The following is a 20,364-nucleotide window of genomic DNA, read 5'->3' as shown; positions in this document are numbered from 1 at the left end:
GAGGTGCAGGAGTCTGAAGACACACATTTAATGTTTCAGGAACAGCTCCTTCCCCTCCGCTGTCAGATTTCTGAATGGACAATAAACCCGTGAACATTACCTCAGTACTTTTTCCCCCTCTTTACCAATTCCTTGCTAAGGAGAGGGACAAGCACGTGACACTCATGACTTGGAAAGCTCAGCAGAGACTTTTCTTCCTACACCAGCTTAGAAAATTTAACAGCCCACGGCATATCCTGATGAATTTTTACTCAGCCATCGTTGAGAGTGTTGTACCACCTCTAGTCCTGACGAAGGGTCTCGGCCTGAAACGTCGACTGTACCTCTTCCTAGAGATGCTGCCTGGCCTGCTGCGTTCACCAGCAACTTTGATGTGTGTTGCACCCCTATCACTGTTTGGTTTCTTGCTGCTTCCTCCGTCTCCAAGTCCAGTTTGCAATGAGTGGAGAAGATCATTGTCTGTCAGCCATGAACATTAAAAGACCTGTTCATTGCTTGAGTGAAGAAAAGAGCTGAAAAAATTATTGCTGACTCCTCCCACCCGAGCAGTCACCTATTCATCAGCTTACCATCAGGAACATGCTATCACCACCAGGCCTACACATCATCTCCAAAGCTTCATTCCTGTAGCTATCTAACTTGTCAACAAAACTCACTCTGGTGTAATACCCCGACTGTCCCTGCACAACATCCATTAAATGGTCTTTCCTGTCCTCCTTGTTCTGTTGATAATTATTTAGTCTGTTCATATGTTCACATTTATTTAAGTTTGATTATTGATACTTATACTAACTGTTGATTGCTCATGGCTGTTTGCACTATTGTCTTGTAAACTGTCTGTTGTTTTGTCTGTGTTTTATGCTTGGGACCCAAACCACAACCAATTCTGGCATGTTTCACATATTGGCAATGAAGTGATTCAGATTCTGATTTTTGCACTGCTTATTTAATTTATTTTTATATGTACTGAGAGTAATATATTGTTTTTTATTGTTATGTATTGCAATGTACTGCTGCCACAAAATGTCAAATTTCACGACATATGACAGTGATATTAAACCTGATTCTGATTCTGATGCCCAATTATTAACACAAGCAATCTCAACTGCTTATGGAAAGTTCAGAGCCATAATAAGAAGCAAAAGGAAAGCTTAAAGAAAGAGTGTTGAGAGTATATTAATGGGGCTGACCAGAGACTAAAAAGGAAATCTGTTTTTGAAGGCAGAGAGTGTGGCATAAATGGGTACTTTATAGTTGTCTGCGTCAAGGAAGATAATGAAATTCTGACTGGTCTACAGACACCAATGCCCTTGAATGGAAAAACCTATAAGAGTAGTGAATACAGTCCAGTCCATCACAGGTAAAACCCTTCCCACCATTGCGTACATCTACAAGGTGCACTTCCGTAGCAAAGCAGCATCCATCATCAAGGAACACACTATCCAGGCTATGCTATCTTCTCGCTGCTGCCATCAGGAAAGAGGTCCAAGAGCCTTCAGTCCCACACCACCAGATTCAGCAAACTTTATTACTTCACAACCATCAGTCTCCTGAACCAGCGTGCTTAACTTCACTCACCCCAACACTGAACTGATTGCACAACCTATGGACTCACTTTCAAGGACTCTACAACTCAGGTTCTTAATACAAAGCGTATTTAATATTTATTTATTTATTTATTGCTATTATTATTATTATTATTATTATTATTATTATTATTATTATTATTATTTTGTTTTTTTTCTTATTTTGCACTGTTCGATATATTTTGTACATTGGTTGCTTGTATGTCTTTCCTTGTGTGTAGTTTCTCACTGATTCTATGTGCTTCTTTATATTTACTGTGAATACCCATAAGAAAATGAATCTCAGGGTAGTATATGGAGACATATATGTACTTCAATAATGAATTTACTTTGAACCTTGAAGTTTGTTAAAGATGGGGCACTAGAAAGGATGGATGCACTTAAAGTGGTGATATGAGAGTAATAGACTGTAAGAAGCCCTAGACAGGCTGATGGAATGGGAGGCATATGACAGATGAAGTATTATGCTGAGAAATTTGAAGGGATATGTTTTGATAGGAACAATAAATCTGAGAGCATAATTCTAAAGGGTGCAAGAGAAAGATGAGCGTCCTTGTGTGGGGTTTGTTGAAAGTAGCAAGAGAGAATGAGAAAGTGAGTAAGTAAGAATTATATCCCATATTATAGCTGGTGGACATTCTTGAATGTCATCTTATACTAATGTCTATCCTGCATGCCCCATCAATAAACTCCTCCATATCTAACTATCTCATCGATGTACGAAATGATCCCACAGTACCTGATCTAAAAGGGTCTTAAAATTGTATCCTTGGCGTTGTCTTTATCCATTATCATCAATGATGGATGTGATTGGGAGCTGAATGTCCAAGGATACACAGTGTATAGGAAAGATAGGAAGATAAAGGGGATGGTGTGGCCCTGATGGTAAGCAATGATATCAAATCACTAGAAAGAAGGGACATAGGATCAGAACAGATAGAATCCTTATGGGTCGAGTTAAGAAATGGCAAGGGTAAAAAGACACTAATAGCAGTTATATACAGGCTTCCAAACAGCAGCTGGATGTGGACTACAAGTTACAGCTGGAAATAGAAAAAGTGTGTCAGAAGGAAAATGTCGAGATAATTATGGAGGATTTTAATATGAAAGTGGATTGGGAAAGTCAGGAAGGTACTGGATCTCAGGAGAGGGAGTTTGTAGAATGCCTACGGGATGGCTTTTTGGAGCAGCTTGTCCAGAAGCCCACCAGGGGATCAGCTGTTTTGGATTGGGTGCTGTGTAATGAACCTGAGGCGATGAGGGAGCTGGAGGTAATGGAACCCCTTGGAAGTAGTGATCAGAATATGATTGAGTTCGGTTTCAGATTTGAAAAGGAGAAGCTGGTGTCAGGTGTATCGATATTTCAGTGGAACAAAGGAAATTACGTGGTATGAGAGAGGAACTGGCCCAAGTCGATTGGAAAAGTAAGTTAGATGGAGGGATGGTAGAGCAGAATTGGATGAAATTCCTACAAGAAAAAAGGAAAGTGCAGGAAAAATATATTCCAAGAAAAAAGAAAATCATGAATGGAAAAATTAGATTAGATTAGATTATGAGGACACACAGTCCTCTTCTATTGTATCATTAAGAAATGATACAATGTTCCTCCAGAATGATATCACAGAAACACAAGACAAACCAAGACTGAAAAAACCTGACAAAAACCACATAATTATAACATATAGTTACAACAGTGGAAAGCAATACCGTAATTTGATAAAGAACAGACCATGGGCACAGTAAAAAAAAGTCTCAAAGTCTCTCGAAAGTCCCATCATCTCACGCAGAATGTAGAAGGAAGAAAAACTCTCCCTGCCACGAACCTTCAGCGCCACAAACTTGCCGATGCAGCACCCTGGAAGCACCCGACCACAGCCAACTCTTGACTCCGTCCGAAAACTTCGAGCCTTCAACCAGCCCTCCGACACCAAGCACCGAGCACCATCTCTGCCGAGCGCTTCGACCCTTGCCCTGGCAACAGGCAATAGGCAAAGCCGAGGATTTGGGGCCTTCCCCTCCGGAGATTCTCGATCGCACAGTAGCAGCAGCAGCAAAGCGGGAATTTCAGAAGTTTCTCCAGGTGTTCCTCCGTGCTTCTCATGTCCGTCTCCATCAAATCAGGACTGTGCACAGCTTCCTACTTACAAATACGATATAATTTCGGAGCGGCCGCACACATTGCGTCGCACCACCATCTTCTCCTCCCCTCCCCTCCCCTGAAATGGCACAAAAGTGGCTAACAAGAGAGGTTAAGGCTAAAATAAAAGCAAAAGAAACAGCGTATAAGGAAGCAAAAATTAGTGGGAGAACTGAGGACTGGACGACTTTTAAAAACTTACAGAAGGAAACTATGAAAGTCATTAGGAAAGAAAAGATGAATTATGAAAGGAAGATGGCAATTAACATAAAAAAGGATACTAAGAGTTTTTTTTTTAAATATATGAAGAGTAAAAGAGTGACACAGGTAGATATAGGACCGATTGAAAATGATGCTGGAGAAATTATAATGGGTAACAAAGAGATGGCAGAGGAACTATATGAGTATTTTGCATCAGTCTTCACAGTGGAAGACATTAGCAACATACGTAATAGCTAGAGGTCTCAGGGAATAGAATTAGGTACAGTTAAGATTACTAGAGAGAAAGTGCTTGGGAAGCTAAGTGGACTAAGAATGGATAAGTCTCCTGGACTGGATGAGGTGCACCCACGGGTTCTGAAGGAGGTGGCTTTGGAAATGTGGAGACATTGGAAATGATCTTCCAGGAATCAATAGACTCTGGCATGGTTTTGGAGGACTGGAAGGTCGCAAGTGTATTTCCTCTGTTTAAGAAAGGAGGGAGGCAGCAAAAAGAAAATTACAGACCTATTAGTCTGACATCAGTAGTTGGAAAGTTATCGGAGTCGATCCTCAAGGACGAGATTATGAAATACCTCATTCACAAGATAGGTCCAAGCCAGCATGGTTTCATGAAGGGAAGATCCTGCCTCACCAACCTATTGGAATTTTTTGAGGTAATCTCAAATAAGGTTGATAAGGGAGAGGCTGTGGGTGTTGTGTATTTGGATTTTCAAAAGGCCTTCGATAATGTTGTAATGTGAGCATTATTAAAAGTAAGTTAATATTAATTAGGATAGTGGGGGGCTTTACTTCCATTCTTCTACTTCTGGTGTGCTTTGTATATAGTGTTCCTGCCATGCCATATGGGTTGTGAAAGCCTCTGTATATACGTAACAGTTTTGATGTTCAAGATAAAGTTGTTTCTTTGGGCATGAAGTTGTCGAGTTTGCCTTTTTCAAAGTAGAAGTTACCACATATTTTTGGCGACGAGTTAACTGGTTTTGTGGACGTTTCAAACAGGAGCAGCAGTGCCGTTAAGGGGCCTCACATTTGGATGGCTACGTTTGGGACTATTGGTGAATTTGTGGAAGTAACGGCGGACTGGCCAGAGTATGAGGAAAGGTTGGGACACTTTTTCTGTGCTAATGGAATTACTGAGGAGGCTAAGACGCGCTCTATTCTCCTGAGTGTGTGTGGGGCGAAGCTAATAAGGAATTTAGCCACGCTGCGGAAACCGGAGGACATTCCATATGACGAACTGGTCAAGCTCGTGGGGAACCACTAAAATCCGAAACCTTCTGTGATAGTCCAACGGCGTAAGTCCATCGGCGGGAGGAGAGAGAGCAGCGCGCCACGCGAGTGCAGCCCTCTGGTGAAAAATGATATCGTATCCTTTAAATAGGGGCCGTGGACAATTCTGATTTGATGGAGACGGACGTGAAAACACAGAGGAACATCTAGATAAATTTCTGAAATGCTTGTTCGCTGCTGTCGTTACTGTGCAGTCGGGAATCTTCCAGAGGGAAGGCCTCATAATCCCTGGCTTTGCCTGCTGTTGGCGACTGAGATTGAGGTCGAACCGTTCGGACAGAGATGATGCTCAGTGCTCGGTGTCGAACAGCTGATTCGGAGGCTCGAAGTTTTCGGATGACTCAGAGACGGATTGTGGTCGGGCATGGCAGGGAGAGTTTTTCTTCCTTCTCCCGTCTGCGTGAGATGTGGGACATTTGAGAGACTTTGAACTTTTTACTGTGCTCATGGACTTCTTCATCAAGTTATGGTATTGTTGCACTGTTGTAACTATATGTTATAATTATGTGGTTTTGTCAGTTTTTTCAGTCTTGGTCTGTCCTGTGTTTTGTGATATCACATCGGAGGAAATATTGTATCATTTCTTAATGCATGCATTACTAAATGACAATAAAAGAGGACTGCATGTCTTCATAATCTGATCTAAGTTTCATAGTCATTTCAGGAAGCCAGGTCAGTCTGTGGCCAATTTCGTGGCCGAGCTTTGGCAGCTGTCAGAGGATTGTGATTTCAGAGTGGTGTTGGAAGACATGCTCCATGACAGATTAGTATGCGGCATTAATAATGACGGCGTACAACGCCGCCTGTTAGGGGAAACCCTACCATTGACTTTCAAGAAAGCCTTAGAGATTGCCCAAGGCATGGAGATGGCTGCTAGTAGTGTCAAGGATATCCAGAAAGGACATGGGGAGTCGCAGTTGGCGGCAGTGCACCAAGTCAGGAGGGAGACAGGTAAACAGGCAAAGCGGGTGGAATGTTTCCGGTGTGGAGGGACGCACTATGCAAATGATTGCAAATTCAAAGACACTGTCCGCCATGCTTGTAGCAAAAAGGGACATTTAGCTAAAAAGTGCAGCAGTTCAAAGGGTAAGATTAAGCCTGGGCGGGGGAAAGCTCAACAGGCTCAGGCAGCCACACAACATCTAGAAAAGTTGAGGAGGAGCTGGGACGTCTACAGAGGCTGGGCATCATTGAGCCCATCCAGTTTTCAAGGTGGGCGGCTCCCATTCTTCCAGTTTTGAAGACAGACAAAACGGTGAGGATATGTGGGGATTATAAACTTACGGTGAATCAGGTCTCTAGGCTGGAGGACTACCCATTGCCACGGGTGGATAACCTGTTTGCGACCCTGTCAGGGGGTAAGCTGTTCACAAAGCTGGACGTGAGCCACACCTACCAACAGCTGCTGCTCGACGAGGATTCAGAGGAGTACGTCACAATTAATACCCACAAGGGATTATTCAAGTACAATCGCCTGGTGTTTGGAGTGGCGTCCAGCCCTGCCATTTTCCAAAGGACAATGGACACTTTGCTGCAGGTGATTCCGCACGTAGCAGTGTACCTTGATGATATTTTGATCACGGGGGCTACGGAGGTGGAGCATCTGGCTAACTTAGAACGGGTGCTGAAGAGGCTCTCAGACGCAGGGCTGCGGTTGAAACGCGGAAAATGTGTGTTCCTGGCATCGAGTGTGACTTACCTAGGACACAAGATCACAGCTGAGGGGCTTTGCCCTGTGGAGGACAAAGTGAGAGCTATTAAGGAGGCCCAAAACCCCAAGATTGTCACGGAACACATTTTTGGGCACGGTGAATTATTATGGTGAGTTTCTTCCTGACCTCTCAAGGGTTTTGACCCCACTGTATAAGCTGCTTCACAATGACACTAAGTGGCAATGGGGTGAAGAGCAGGAGAAAGCTTTCAAGGAAGTAAAAGAACTCCACTCAGCAAAGCTGCTTGTTCACTATGACCCAGACAAGGAGATCACCCTGGCATGCGATGCCTCGCCCTATGGAGTCGGGGCAGTTCTCTCACATGGAATGGAGGACTGTTCGGAGAAGCCTATTGGTTTTGCTTCACATACCCTGACAGCTGCTGAGAAGGGATATTCACAGCAAGACAAAGAAGGTCTGGCCATTGTTTTCGCGGTCAAACGCTTTCATCAGTACCTTTATGGACACGTATTTACAATTTATATGGACCATAAACCACTGATGAGCCTGTTCAGTGAGACGAGATGCATCCCACCGCTAGCCTCAGCCAGGATACAGCACTGGGCTCTTACATTGTCAGCCTACCAGTATACTATAGTGTACAGAGCGGGTGGGGATAATGTAAACGCTGATGCACTGAGTCGACTGCCTTTACCTGAGATACCTGTTACTACATATGTGCCTCCAGAGACTTTTCATTGGAGAGGTTGTCAGAGACACCTGTAAAGGTGACCCAGATCAGGCAGTGGACAGAGAGGGACCCAATCCTGTCTCAAGTCAAGACTTTTCTTTTACAAGGTTGGCCCAGAGCCGTGGAAGGAGAGGAACTGAGGCATTATGCCAAACGCATGACAGATCTCAGTCTACAGGATGGCTGCATTTTCTGGGGGGGGGGGGGTGCGCAAGAGTCATTATGCATCCCCCTGGCCGTTCACAGATTGTGGAGGAAATTCATGAGACTCACCCAGGAGTGTCTCGAATGAAAAGCCTTGCAAGATCCTATGTTTGGTGGCCAAGAATAGATCAGGATCTGGAGAACAAGGTAAAATCATGCATGAAATGTCAGACTAATCAGAATATGCACCACCAGCTCCTTTGCACCCATGGGAGTGGCCAGACCACCCCTGGTCTAGGCTACATTTGGACTTTGCTGGCCCTTTTATGGGGCAGATGTTTCTTGTAATGGTATATGCGCATTCTACATGGATCGAAGCTCACATCATGAGCAACATCACAGCCCCCTCAACCATAGACATACTCAGGCAAGTGTTTGCAGTCCATGGGTTCTCTGACACTGGTCACTTATAATGGCCCGACGTTCACCAGTGAGCTGTTCAGTGAGTTCATGCAGCAGAGTGGCATTCATCACATTCGGACGGTCCCTTTCCACCCAGCCTCCAATGGTTTGGCTGAGCGGGCTGTTCAGACAGTGAAGGAAGGCCTGAAGCGGATGACAAGGGACTCCCTTAGCATTCAGCCTTCACATTTCCTGTTTAAGTACCGCCTCACGCCACAGACTATGACTGCTCGTACTCCAGCAGAGATGCTGATGGGGCATAGTCCCAAGTCAAGATTGGACCTGTTGCCCCTGGACATGAAGGCAAAAGTGAGACAGACTACTGCGAAAGCATGTCCACCAGTAACTTTGCCAGAGGGCGGGACATTGGCAGAAGGGTCGGGGTCCCCTGAGGAGGATGGACATTCTCACACAGACACACAGACCCCTCTCATGCCCCCAACTCCAGACCCACCCAAAACACTATCACCAGCGGTGCCTGCTGGGTCACCGGGGGTAGTGTGCAGATCACAGTGCACTCGTAATCCTCCTCACAGACTGAATCTTTGACGGGACAGTTTATTTTGTTGTTAGATTGAATGTTGAATCTGTCATGTTTTCCAGATGTTTTGTATTGATAAACTGTTGCTGAGATACTAGTATAAGCTTTCAGGGGTACGCAAGTTAATAACACCACTGTTTTTATTTCCTAGTTTTTTTACATTTGGGGGATGTCGGATTTTAAAGGAGGAGAAGTGTTGTAATGTGAGCATTATTAAAAGTAAGTTAATACTAATTAGGATAATGGGGGGGTTTTACTTCCATTCTTTTACTTCCGGTGTGCTTTGTATATAGTGTTCCTGCCATGACATACGGGTTGTGAAAGCCTCTGTATATACATAAAGGTTTCGACGTTCGAGATAAAGTTGTTTCTTTGGGCATGAAGTTGTCGAGTGTGCCTTTTTCAAAGTAGAAGTTACCACAGATAAGGTGCCGCATAAGAGGCTGCTTAATAAGATGAGAGCCCATGGAATTACAGGAAAGATATTGGAATGGGTGGAGCATTGGCTGATAGGCAGTAAACAAGATGTGGGAACAAAGGGATCCTATTCTGATTGGTTGCCGGTTACTAGTGGTGTTCCGCAGGGGTCGGAGTTGGGGCCGCTTCTTCAGTCTGGCAAACCTTGGATGTACTTCCATTTTCAATATACTATTTCTTAGGTAGGAACTCATTTTGTATATAATATTCCCATGTGGCCCTGTACAATTGCAGTTGAACACCTTTCACTTTGTATCCAAATTTATTTCAGTGGAGGCCAATGTATGTTTTTTTCCTCTGGATTGCTTGCTTCACCTACATGTTAACTTCCAGTGATTTGATTTGAAGACTTTGGTGCGTACACCAAGACCCTGCAATCTTCCATAATTTGAAAATAATTTAGTTCTCTATGTTTGTACCTAAATGGATGACTACACTATTTTTACATTATGTTCCCTTTGCTATGCCCTTGCCCTTTATTTTGCCCATCTATAACCTTCCAAAACCTCACTGAATTCTTCTCCCAACCCAGTTTAGATCATCTCCAGATAGCGTCATCTCCTGGTCCTTCATCCAAAATTATTGGTATTGATTATCACCCAGTACCAATTCTTGAGGTACTCCACAAGTTATAGAAACATAGACATAGAAAATAGGTGCAGGAGTAGGCCATTCGGCCCTTTGAGCCTGCACCGCCATTTATTATGATCATGGCTGATCATCCAACTCAGAACCCTGCACCAGCCTTCCCTCCACACCCCCTGATCCCCGTAGCCACAAGGCCATATCTAACTCCCTCTTAAATATAGCCAATGAACTGGCCTCAACTGTTTCCTGTGGCAGAGAATTCCACAGATTCACCACTCTCTGTGTGAAGAAGTTTTTCCTAATCTCGGTCCTAAAAGGCTTCCCCTTTATCCTCAAACTGTGACCCCTCGTTCTGGACTTCCCCAACATCGGGAACAATCTTCCTGCATCTAGCCTGTCCAATCCCTTTAGGATTTTAAATGTTTCAATCAGATCCCCCCTCAATCTTCTAAATTCCAACGAGTACAAGCCCAGTTCATCCAGTCTTTCTTCATATGAAAGTCCTGCCATCCCAGGAATCAATCTGGTGAACCTTCTTTGTACTCCCTCTATGGCAAGGATGTCTTTCCTCAGATTAGGGGACCAAAACTGCACACAATACTCCAGGTGTGGTCTCACCAAGGCCTTGTACAACTGCAGTAGTACCTCCCTGCTCCTGTACTCGAATCCTCTCGCTATAAATGCCAGCATACCATTCGCCTTTTTCACCGCCTGCTGTACCTGCATGCCCACTTTCAATGACTGGTGTATAATGACACCCAGGTCTCATTGCACCTCCCCTTTTCCTAATCGGCCACCATTCAGATAATAATCTGTTTTCCTATTTTTGCCACCAAAGTGGATAACTTCACATTTATCCACATTAAATTGCATCTGCCATGAATTTGCCCACTCACCCAACCTATCCAAGTCACCCTGCGTCCTCTTAGCATCCTCCTCACAGCTAACACTGCCGCCCAGCTTCATGTCATCCGCAAACTTGGAGATGCTGCATTTAATTCCCTCATCCAAGTCATTAATATATATTGTAAACAACTGGGGTCCCAGCACTGAGCCTTGCAGTACCCCACTAGTCACTGCCTGCCATTCTGAAAAGGTCCCGTTTATTCCCACTCTTTGCTTCCTGTCTGCTAACCAATTCTCTATCCACGTCAATACCTTACCCCCAATACCGTGTGCTTTAAGTTTGCACACTAATCTCCTGTGTGGGACCTTGTCAAAAGCCTTTTGAAAATCCAAATATACCACATCCGCTGGTTCTCCCCTATCCCCTCTACTAGTTACATCCTCAAAAAATTCGATGAGATTTGTCAGACATGATTTTCCTTTCACAAATCCATGCTGACTTTGTCCGATGATTTCACCGCTTTCCAAATGTGCTGTTATCACATCTTTGATAACTGACTCCAGCAGTTTCCCCACCACCGACGTTAGGCTAACCGGTCTATAATTCCCCGGTTTCTCTCTCCGTCCTTTTTTAAAAAGTGGGGTTACATTAGCCACTCTCCAATCCTCAGGAACTAGTCCAGAATCTAACGAGTTTTGAAAAATTATCACTAATGCATCCACTATTTCCTGGGCTACTTCCTTAAGCACTCTGGGATGCAGACCATCTGGCCCTGGGGATTTATCTGCCTTTAATCCCTTCATTTACCCAACACCACTTCCCTACTAACATGTATTTCGCTCAGTTCCTCCATCTCACTGTTATGGTCTCCTAACCAGAAAATGACATATTTATTCTACTCTGTGTTTTGTGTCTGTTAACCAGTCACCAATCTGAGCCAGCATCTCAAATTCAATGAGCTCCAATTCAATAATACCTTCTTGTTTGGTATCTTATCAAACCCTTCTGAAACTGCAATACATCTTAGCTACTGGTTCCTTCTTATCTATTCTATTAGTAACAACTACAAAAAAATTAATAAATTTGTTCACCGTGATTTTCTTTTCACAAATTCATTTTGACTCTGCCTTTTCCTATTAGTTTCCTTGTGCATTGTTATCACTTTCTTAGTACAACACTTTAAATTTAGTATATTATCCCAAATACTGATATCAAACTAACTGTTTCTGTCTTTTCTCTCTCTCCTTTCTTAAACAATGGGATTGCATTTCCCCCTTTCCAAGCTTTGAGAACTACAGAAAAATCGATGCATTTACAAAGACAATCTCCAGTCCATCACCATCTATGTTGCCACCTTTTTCAATTTGTCATATGCAGGTCATCAGGTCTTGCAGAATCATCTCATTCTGATCTCATCTCATCTCATTCATTTCTCTGAAATGTTTTTAATTTTATACTTATTTCTAACACCCCAACAGAGGTGTACAAATTCTAAGAAGCATAGACAGAGTGGACATCAGCATCTGCACTAGACTCTGCTGGTTCTAGTGGCTAACCCTTTAAGATTTCTGTGAGATTACCTATCAGCTTTTACTGGTTCATGGTGAGATATTGGATAACGTTGGCAACATCTCATATCTCAAGACCACCGCTCAGCACACAAGTAAGTGAGGAAAATTCTCATCACCTTCAAAGTATGTGTGCAGTCTTTGGTTAATTAAGGAAAATAGTATTTGAGGATCAGAAAAAATGAAAAGCTATGGTGTCTATACTCCAAAACCAAGGTCAACCCAGCCTGTTATTGTGCTGCACTGTACAAATGATAGTTTTGTTTCTGCGTGCTCATTCCTTATTCTCAAGAGCCACCTCTCAGCAAGGTAGATATTGATGATGAAATTCACCACCAGCTTCTATGCCTTTGAAAAAGGTACATGAAGGTCAAGAGCTGCAACCTGCACAAAAATCATGGGCTACTGGTAGCGGTGATTCCTGTCCTTCTATTTGCTTCTGAGACATAAACTACATATAGCAGGTATTTCAGAACATGGAAACGTACCGACATTGTCACTACAGAATCCTCCAAATTCATAAGATGGATTAGCAAACCACCGTAAGTGACCTTAGACACAGCACTGGAAATTGGCAGTGAGAAGTATAGAGTCAGTGGAGGGGAAGCTAGATTGTCATGCATAGCAAGATACAGTGAAAAGCTTTTGTGTGCAAGCCATCTAAACAGATCATTCCATACATTGAGGTAGTATATAAAGGAAAAACAGAATACAGGATATATAACATTACAGTTATAAGAGGTTTGTCCAAGAGTCTGATAAGAGTGGGATAGAAGCTGTCTTTGCATCTGGTGCCACTCATTGTCAGGCTTTTGTATCTCCTGTCAGTTGGGAAGGGGAAGAAGGGAGAATGATCGGGGTGAAAGGGATGCTTGATTATGTTGGCTGCTTTTCTGAAGTAGTGGGGAGTATAGACAGAGTCAGCAGAGGGGTAGCTAATTTGTAATGATGGGCTGTGTTCACAACTCTCTGCAATTTCCTGTGGTATTGGGCAGAACAGTTGCCATCCCAAGTTGTGATGTGTTGGAATAGGATGATTTCTATGATGCATCTGTAAAAATTGGTGAGAGTCATTAGGGAAATGCCAAATTTCCTTAGCCCTGAGGATGTGAATGTGGTAAAGCTTTGAAAAAGTGCAACATCCACACTGAAACTGATGCCCATGACCATCAACGTGGAGAAGGAGCATTTGGAACCTGAAAGGCTGGACATCGGATGCACAAGAAGACCCTGTGAAAACAGCAGAAAGAATGCATCACCTCCCTAACTACCTACCCACTGTCCTGTCCGGCACCTTGTACCCCATCTGTATATCTCGGATTGACCTCATTAGCCACTTCACACCCTACAAAACTGAACTACAAGAAAATTAACATCAGTTCTGGGGCATTACCTGAGAAAGCTTTGACATTGTCTGCCCATTCTCCTGTTTGCTGTAATGGGAGTTTGCCTGCCTTCTGCCAGTTGGTGTGGGGGAGGTTGCCTGTCTTCTGCTGGTTGGTGTGGCAGATATTGTTTGCCCTCGGTTGATTGGTGTGGGAGAGTTTGTCGGCTTTCTACTGGTCAGAGTGGGGAGTTTGCCTACTCTCTGCTGGTTAGTATGGAGGATTTGTCTGCCTTCTGTTGGCTGGTGTTGGAAGTTTGCCTGCTCTCTGCTAGATGATATAGTGGAGTCTACCTGTGCTCCGCTTGAAACCTTGTAGGTTCATTTTTGCCCTGCACTGGTAGCTCTTAGTACTGAAACTAGCTTCAGCTGGTGGCTGTGGGTGGTGCTAGGTCGCTCTACACTGGTGTCAATGGAGGCCCCTTTCAGTGCTGGAATCACCAGTAGATTGCTGTGTGCAGTGTTTGATGGACCCCTCCCGAAGCTCTATTGGTACTGTCGCCTCGTTGTGCAGAGGATCTATAGGTGGCGGTGGGTATTGATGGATGAATCTCCTGCTCCTAGCAATGTCATAACAGCTCCTTATGCTAACCGTGGTTGCTGCCGGAAACCCCAATGTTTGTTGTTGTGGTTGGTGTACCGGGAACTGATCCTGCTGGTTGTGCTGGAGTGGATGTGGAAGGTGCTGAAACTGCCCCCTGCTGGTGGGGGCGGGCCAGAACCTCTACTCTCCCGTCCCCCTACCCCGACCCCTAAACCCGCTGGTGTCGGTGGGCGAGACCTGAGGCCCCAGTCCGGCCCGGCTGCTGGGGGTGGGCGGATCAGAACCCGTCGGGATCGGTGGGCGGGGTCGGAGTCCCCAGCTGGTGCTGTTGGGCGGGGCGGGGCGGAGCGGAGCGGAGCGGGGGCCCTCGGTTCCTGTTGTGCGGGGTGTCGAAGTGTGCCGCTGCTGTTGTGTTGTCTCTGTCTCAATGGCGTTCGTGAAGAAGCATCAGCGCCGCAAGGAGAGGTGAGCATGAATTCGGCTGGGCAGGGAGCTGCCTGGATGGAGGGGTGGAACCGGTCGGTACCGCTTCACGCCAGTTCACGGATCGGCAACTAGGCCCGCCATCTGGGCCAAGCCGACACCGGCCGGTCGGCAGCGGAGGGCGGCCCCGAGTGGCATCCGGCATCCGGCATCGCTCTGATCGAGCGATTCGGTGCTGGGAACGAGCTGAAAGCTGGGCTCTGCTGCAGCTGTTCGCGGGATGACTTATTTTCATCTAACTTTTAATCCTCAAGTTTTACTCTTTCATCACAATTCAAGAGCTTTTTTTATTTGTTTCTGGTAGTTGGCACATTGATACTTGGGTCAACTGTCTTTGGAATTGTAATGTTTCCAGTTGAGAGTTAAATGCAGTTTTCTGCTTTTCTGTTCTGGAGCTGATATCCTTGCCACATGGTTGCAATTGAAAATGAGATAATGAGTTCACGGAACTTGTTCTATGGCAGTGATATTACGGTTTACAGATATAAATTTGTTGCTACAATCACTTTTTTTGAAAAGGGATTTGCACACTATTTTCTAAACGGTGTATCTTAATGGCAGATATGGATGGAGCAGCCCACGTTTCCTTAGTGCCTATTAAATATTTTCTTATAGTGATTTGAACAAAACCAAAACTCCATGGTCTGATGACCTGGGGGTATTTACATACAAGTTCAGTGTATTGTCATTCAACTGTATATATACTGCCAAACAAAATAATGTTCCTCTGGACCCAAGTGCACAAAATACAGTACATATAACTCACATAATGTAGTATTACCACAAACAAAGTTAATGAGTTGTAAGGTGTATATTGGATACAAGTTAAAAAGTAAACGGTATTATGCAACTGGCGCTTCATGCAGGATGAGACCTTAGTGGTGACAGCGTATTCAGTCCGGGGGAAGAAGCTGTTTCCCATCCTAACAGTTCTTGTCCTAATGTTACAGTACCTCCTGCCTGATGGTAGGTGGTCAAAGATTGTTGGATGGGTGGGAGGGATCATTGACAATGCTAAGGGCTCTGCATATGTAGCGCTCCTGATAAATATTTTTATTAGGGGGATGGCAGCAGTCCTGTCAATCCTTTGTGGAGACATGCAGTCAGATACCTTGCAATTCCTGTACCAGACTGTAATGCAGCTGGTCCGGACACACTCGTTGGTGCTCCTGTGAAAAAAAAGTTAGGTTAAAATAGTTGGGGAGGGGGTGGAGCCTTACTCCCCTCAATCTCGTCAGGAAGTGGAGACGTTGCTGTGCTTTCTTGACTAAAAAGGTGGTGTTGAGGGGTCAGGTGAGATCATCCATTATGTGCACTCCCAGAAACTTGGTGCTCCTAACTCTCTCCAGGGAGGAGCCATGTATGTGCAGTGAGGAATAGTCAGTCTGCACTTTCCTAAAATCCACAATCATCTCTTTGGTCTTGTCCACATTAAGGCTCAAGTTATTGCGCTCGCACCATTCCACCAGCCGCTGTACCTCCTCTCTGTATGCATCTCATCATTATTGATGAGGCCGGTCTCTGTTGTGATTAGCATACTTGATGATTCCGTTTGAACTGGATCTAGCACTGCAGTCATGGGCCAACAGTTTGAACGGCAGTGGGCAGAGCGTGCAGCCCTGGGAGGCACTTGTGCTCAGTGTGATAGAGCTAGAGATGTTTCTGCCAACACACACTGACTGTTGCTTTTCTGTCAAGGAGTCCAAGATCCAGTTACAGAGAGTTGTTGAGTCCCCAGTGAGAACAGTTTACCCACCAGCTTCTGAGGGATGATCATATCAAATACTGAGCTGAAGTCAATAAACAGGCATCATTTTCCATGTGGGCCAGGACTGTGTGGCGTGCAGAGGCTGTGGCATCGTCATTGGACTGATTTGAGTGATGTGAACTGGAGAGGGTCCGAAGTGTCAGGAAGATGAGATTTAACGTGATCTACAACCAGCTGCTCAAAACGGTGTAGATGTACCACAGTGGGCAGAACAGTCCTCATCTTTTGTTTATTGATGGAGACTACTGGTAAATTTAATGACCATCTGTAAATGCCATTTGGAAAGAGATGTATGGCTGGACAGTTTGGTGCTTCCTACAGTGTTGCTAGGAAGAGAGAAATGGGATTTTGATCCAGATGATTAAAGCATACTAATTTGTATGTCCATGCCAGGCTGGTGTGTTGTGAAGGGGAACTTGAAGGTGGATTCCATTGTATCTGTGGCCAATGTTTCATGAGCATGGAGCTGCATATTGGTGAGACATTGCTACTTGACAGTACTGTTAAAGATTTCTTCCTCTTCTCTGACTTGAAAGTGGATCGATGGGGCAGAAAATGGTTGGATCAGGGTGTCTTGCTTTTTGTGGACTGAATGTACTGGATAATCCTCTGATCTGGATGGATGCCATTGTTATGTGTGCAGTGGCACAGCTTGATCAGATGTAGCAGGTTTTGGATTAAATGCCTGAAGGATTCAAGGATAGAGTCATTAGCCTTTGCGTTATCCATTGACATGATCTATTAATTGGTACTAAATTTATTGAAAATATTTTTGGGGCTGCCTAACTCCAAATGTGACTTGTTCCTTTCAACAAATGATATTCATGTAATTTTGTATTGCAACATATTGGTGCACCCAAATGTGGGCCAATTAGTATGTGAACATTAAAATAGTACAGCATAACCTGGTCTCTGGTTGTCTGTTCTCCCTTGCTGTTGGCCCTGGTGGTAACATGAAGTTCAGTACCTAGTATGTCAGAACCCTCATGAATGATTCCAACAGTGTTAAATTTCTATAACTCAACTTTCTCATCAACATTATTGCACTAAGACGTGATGGGTATGTGCACATCTCTTGGAGGAACAAACTGGAAGAGAAATACTTCATGGTGTGAGCATCACCTTCAAGAATAGGCTACCATCATCTCAGCTACTAACGGGTCTCACTTCATTGGTATAGTTCACTGCCAGCGTCCTCCTCAAATGTCTCTAGCGGGAGATCAGAGCTGCGCCCTGAATAGATTCTTGTTTGTTTGGAGGCAGAAGGGATATGAACTTTACTCAACAGCAACTTAAAGGAAAATGGCCTTTGTCAACCAAATTAAAACCTTTAACTTCGTAAGCAACTGTGAATAACATCAAATATGACTGCCCACAGAAATTTGTCCCCAACCATGATGCCCTAATTTTAAAGAATGGGTATAATGCAGTGCAAGTCTACATCATCGTTGCAACACATTCTCAAACTTTTTCACAAAGTTTCTTTTTTCCTCCAGAAAGTTTCTAATGTGAGTGGAGCTAATCATCAGAACCAATGGACAGCTGTTCAGCTGCACTCTGGAACCAGTCACTTATGGGTGAATAATAAGCTGCAGTTTGCAATTATGGTTACTCACTCTGAGGCTAAGCTCCAAACTTGCTTTTGTCGAGGCATATGAGAGGATTGGCTTGCACTTTACATCTGTAAAACCAAGGGCTTGTACCAACTTGCTCTCATTGCAATACACTGCCCCTAACATAAACAATTCAGAGCAAGACTAAGGGCTGTGTCCCTTTCTTGGGTTCCACCTCTTGATGAAGACGGGCATTGAAGATGAAATTCTCCACTGCCTTCATTGTGTCAAAACAGTCTTTGGTCACTTGAGAAAAAGGGTGCTTGAAGATCAAGGCCTCAGACTTGGCATAGGGTCATGGTTGAGTAGGCAGCAATGATTCTGGCCTCCATTTTGCTTCTGAGAATTGAGCTACTTATACCAAGTATTGGGGGGAAAATCTCATCAGTGCTATGTCTATAGGATGTTCTTAACTCATTGAAAGGAGGATCAAAATTTCTCATGTCAACACCATCCATCACTGAGGCCTTGGTTACACACCGTCAGATTCCGCAAGCCATATGTTGGCACTAACTTCTGAAGCTATCACTCTATTTTGACTTTACCATACGAAGAAAATTCTAAGCAACAGAGGAAAATATTAAAGGTCTTACAAATCACCCACCCAACAGACATTGGTTATGTCACCTGGGGAAGAGTCTACGTTCCCACATTGGTGCCAGTAGCCACTTCAGAGCCCACAGTACAGGAGTGGCAGTAAGTCAGTTTTGAGGGGCTACCTACACAGTGGTTACAGCTTTGTCAATACAAAAGCAAATTGTTGGTACTATTTGTAGCATGATATTTAGCACATCTGTGAAAGGGGAACTTGAATTATTTTTTGCATTTCTAACATCTCTTTCAGGACAAAGTATTTTATAGTTCGTGAAGTATTTTTATATTGTTGGTGTAGTATAGAGAACAGCTATTGTCGCAAAGCAGTGAGATAATGATATGGTGATTTGGTCGTGATGTTGATTTTTTTTTGGAGGAGTGTGGGGAGTTAGTATTGTCTGGGGCACTAGGAATGATTCCTCTGCAATAGCATCTTGTCTGCTCCTGATAGTATAGGGTTGCTGTACTGTACTGGAGCCTCTGCTCAGATTTATTTGCAGAAGACTGTAGAATGGGACATGAGTCAAGAAGCTTTGTTTCTGGTGTTAGCGAAGGCTCTGCCGGTCCATGAGGATGCAGATTACGATGGAGTGCAACTTCACTACTTTTGGGATCGTGAGTGTCTGGCCTACTGCTGCTGGGTCTTTTCTTGCAATCATTCCATTTAACCACCTTCCTGAAATAGTGATGCAAGTTTGTTTCTAGGATTTAGACACCATACAGACTATGTGATAGTTATTCTGAATACTCTCACACCATACAGACTAATGTGGTTATTCTGAATACTCCCATGGTGATATATTTGCAACAGGCTGGTGAGGGAGAAAACACAGCAGGTATATCCTGTGAGCTGGTTCTCTAACAACTGACAGTCTCAGTTCGGTCATGGTTCCCCTTGCTACACTAGTGTCAGTAGAAGAGAGTGATCTGGTTAAATTCAGAATTAGGAACTGAAAATGATCTAAGCTTCTTGCTCTTTATTACTATTCAATAAACTATTCGTGCATTTCATTGCTGAGAATGGGCTTGTTGCTACCCTGTAGTTAAATAATTTTCTAAAGCTCATTGTTAATGTTCTCGGTTGAATAACAGGTTTGCCAAGTTGGGTAAGGTAACTGCTGCTATTTAGTATAAATCCAGAAAATGCTGAAAACACTCAACAGGTCTAGCAGTATCTACAGAAGGGGAAATGTAGTCAAAGCTGCAGGTCATTGGTTTGTTTCTCTTTTAACAGATAGTGCTTAACTTGCTGGATGTTTCCAGAATTTTCTATTGCTATTGATTTTCAGTGTCTGTATTTCTAATTCGCAATCATGTCACTTACAGCGGCATGGTAGTGTAGTGATTAGCACAACACTTTACAGTATAGGTGACCCAGGTTCGTTTCCTACCACTGCCTGTAAGGAGTTTGTACATTGTCCCCATAACCGCGTGGCTTTTCTCTGGGTTCTCCGGTTTCCTCTCACAGTACAAAGGTGTAGCTGTTGGTAGGTTAATTGGTCATTGTAAATTGTCCCGTGGTTAGGCTAGAGACTGCTGGACAGCACAGCTTGAAGGGCCTACTCCATGCTGTATCCCAACAAATAAATAAATTTAGTGTCTGTCTATATTTAAGAACGGAGCAAACTGCTTAAAAAATATAAGTGCAAGCTATCCAATAGTACCTGGTTGATAACCAACCAAAAATTATTTGTAATCAGAATCAGAGGATTG

General features: G+C 43.9%; 1 protein-coding gene across 2 annotated transcripts in view; it reads left to right on the top strand.

Annotated features, from left to right (window-relative positions):
- Positions 1-14,540: 14,540 nt before the first annotated feature.
- nsmaf (neutral sphingomyelinase (N-SMase) activation associated factor) overlaps positions 14,541-20,364 on the top strand; it is a 163,123-nt gene continuing 157,299 nt past the window's right edge. For both annotated transcript variants that reach the window (XM_063063988.1, XM_063063997.1), the window contains exon 1: positions 14,541-14,658. In XM_063063988.1, coding sequence (XP_062920058.1) covers positions 14,621-14,658 — 38 coding nt within the window. In that variant the 5' untranslated portion in view covers positions 14,541-14,620. The remainder of the gene's footprint in view (positions 14,659-20,364) is intronic.

This window comes from Mobula hypostoma, chromosome 1 (assembly GCF_963921235.1).
Source record: "Mobula hypostoma chromosome 1, sMobHyp1.1, whole genome shotgun sequence".
NCBI lineage: Eukaryota > Metazoa > Chordata > Chondrichthyes > Myliobatiformes > Myliobatidae > Mobula > Mobula hypostoma.
Note: the sequence above shows the minus strand (reverse complement) of the source record. Positions and strands in the feature narration are given on the sequence as shown.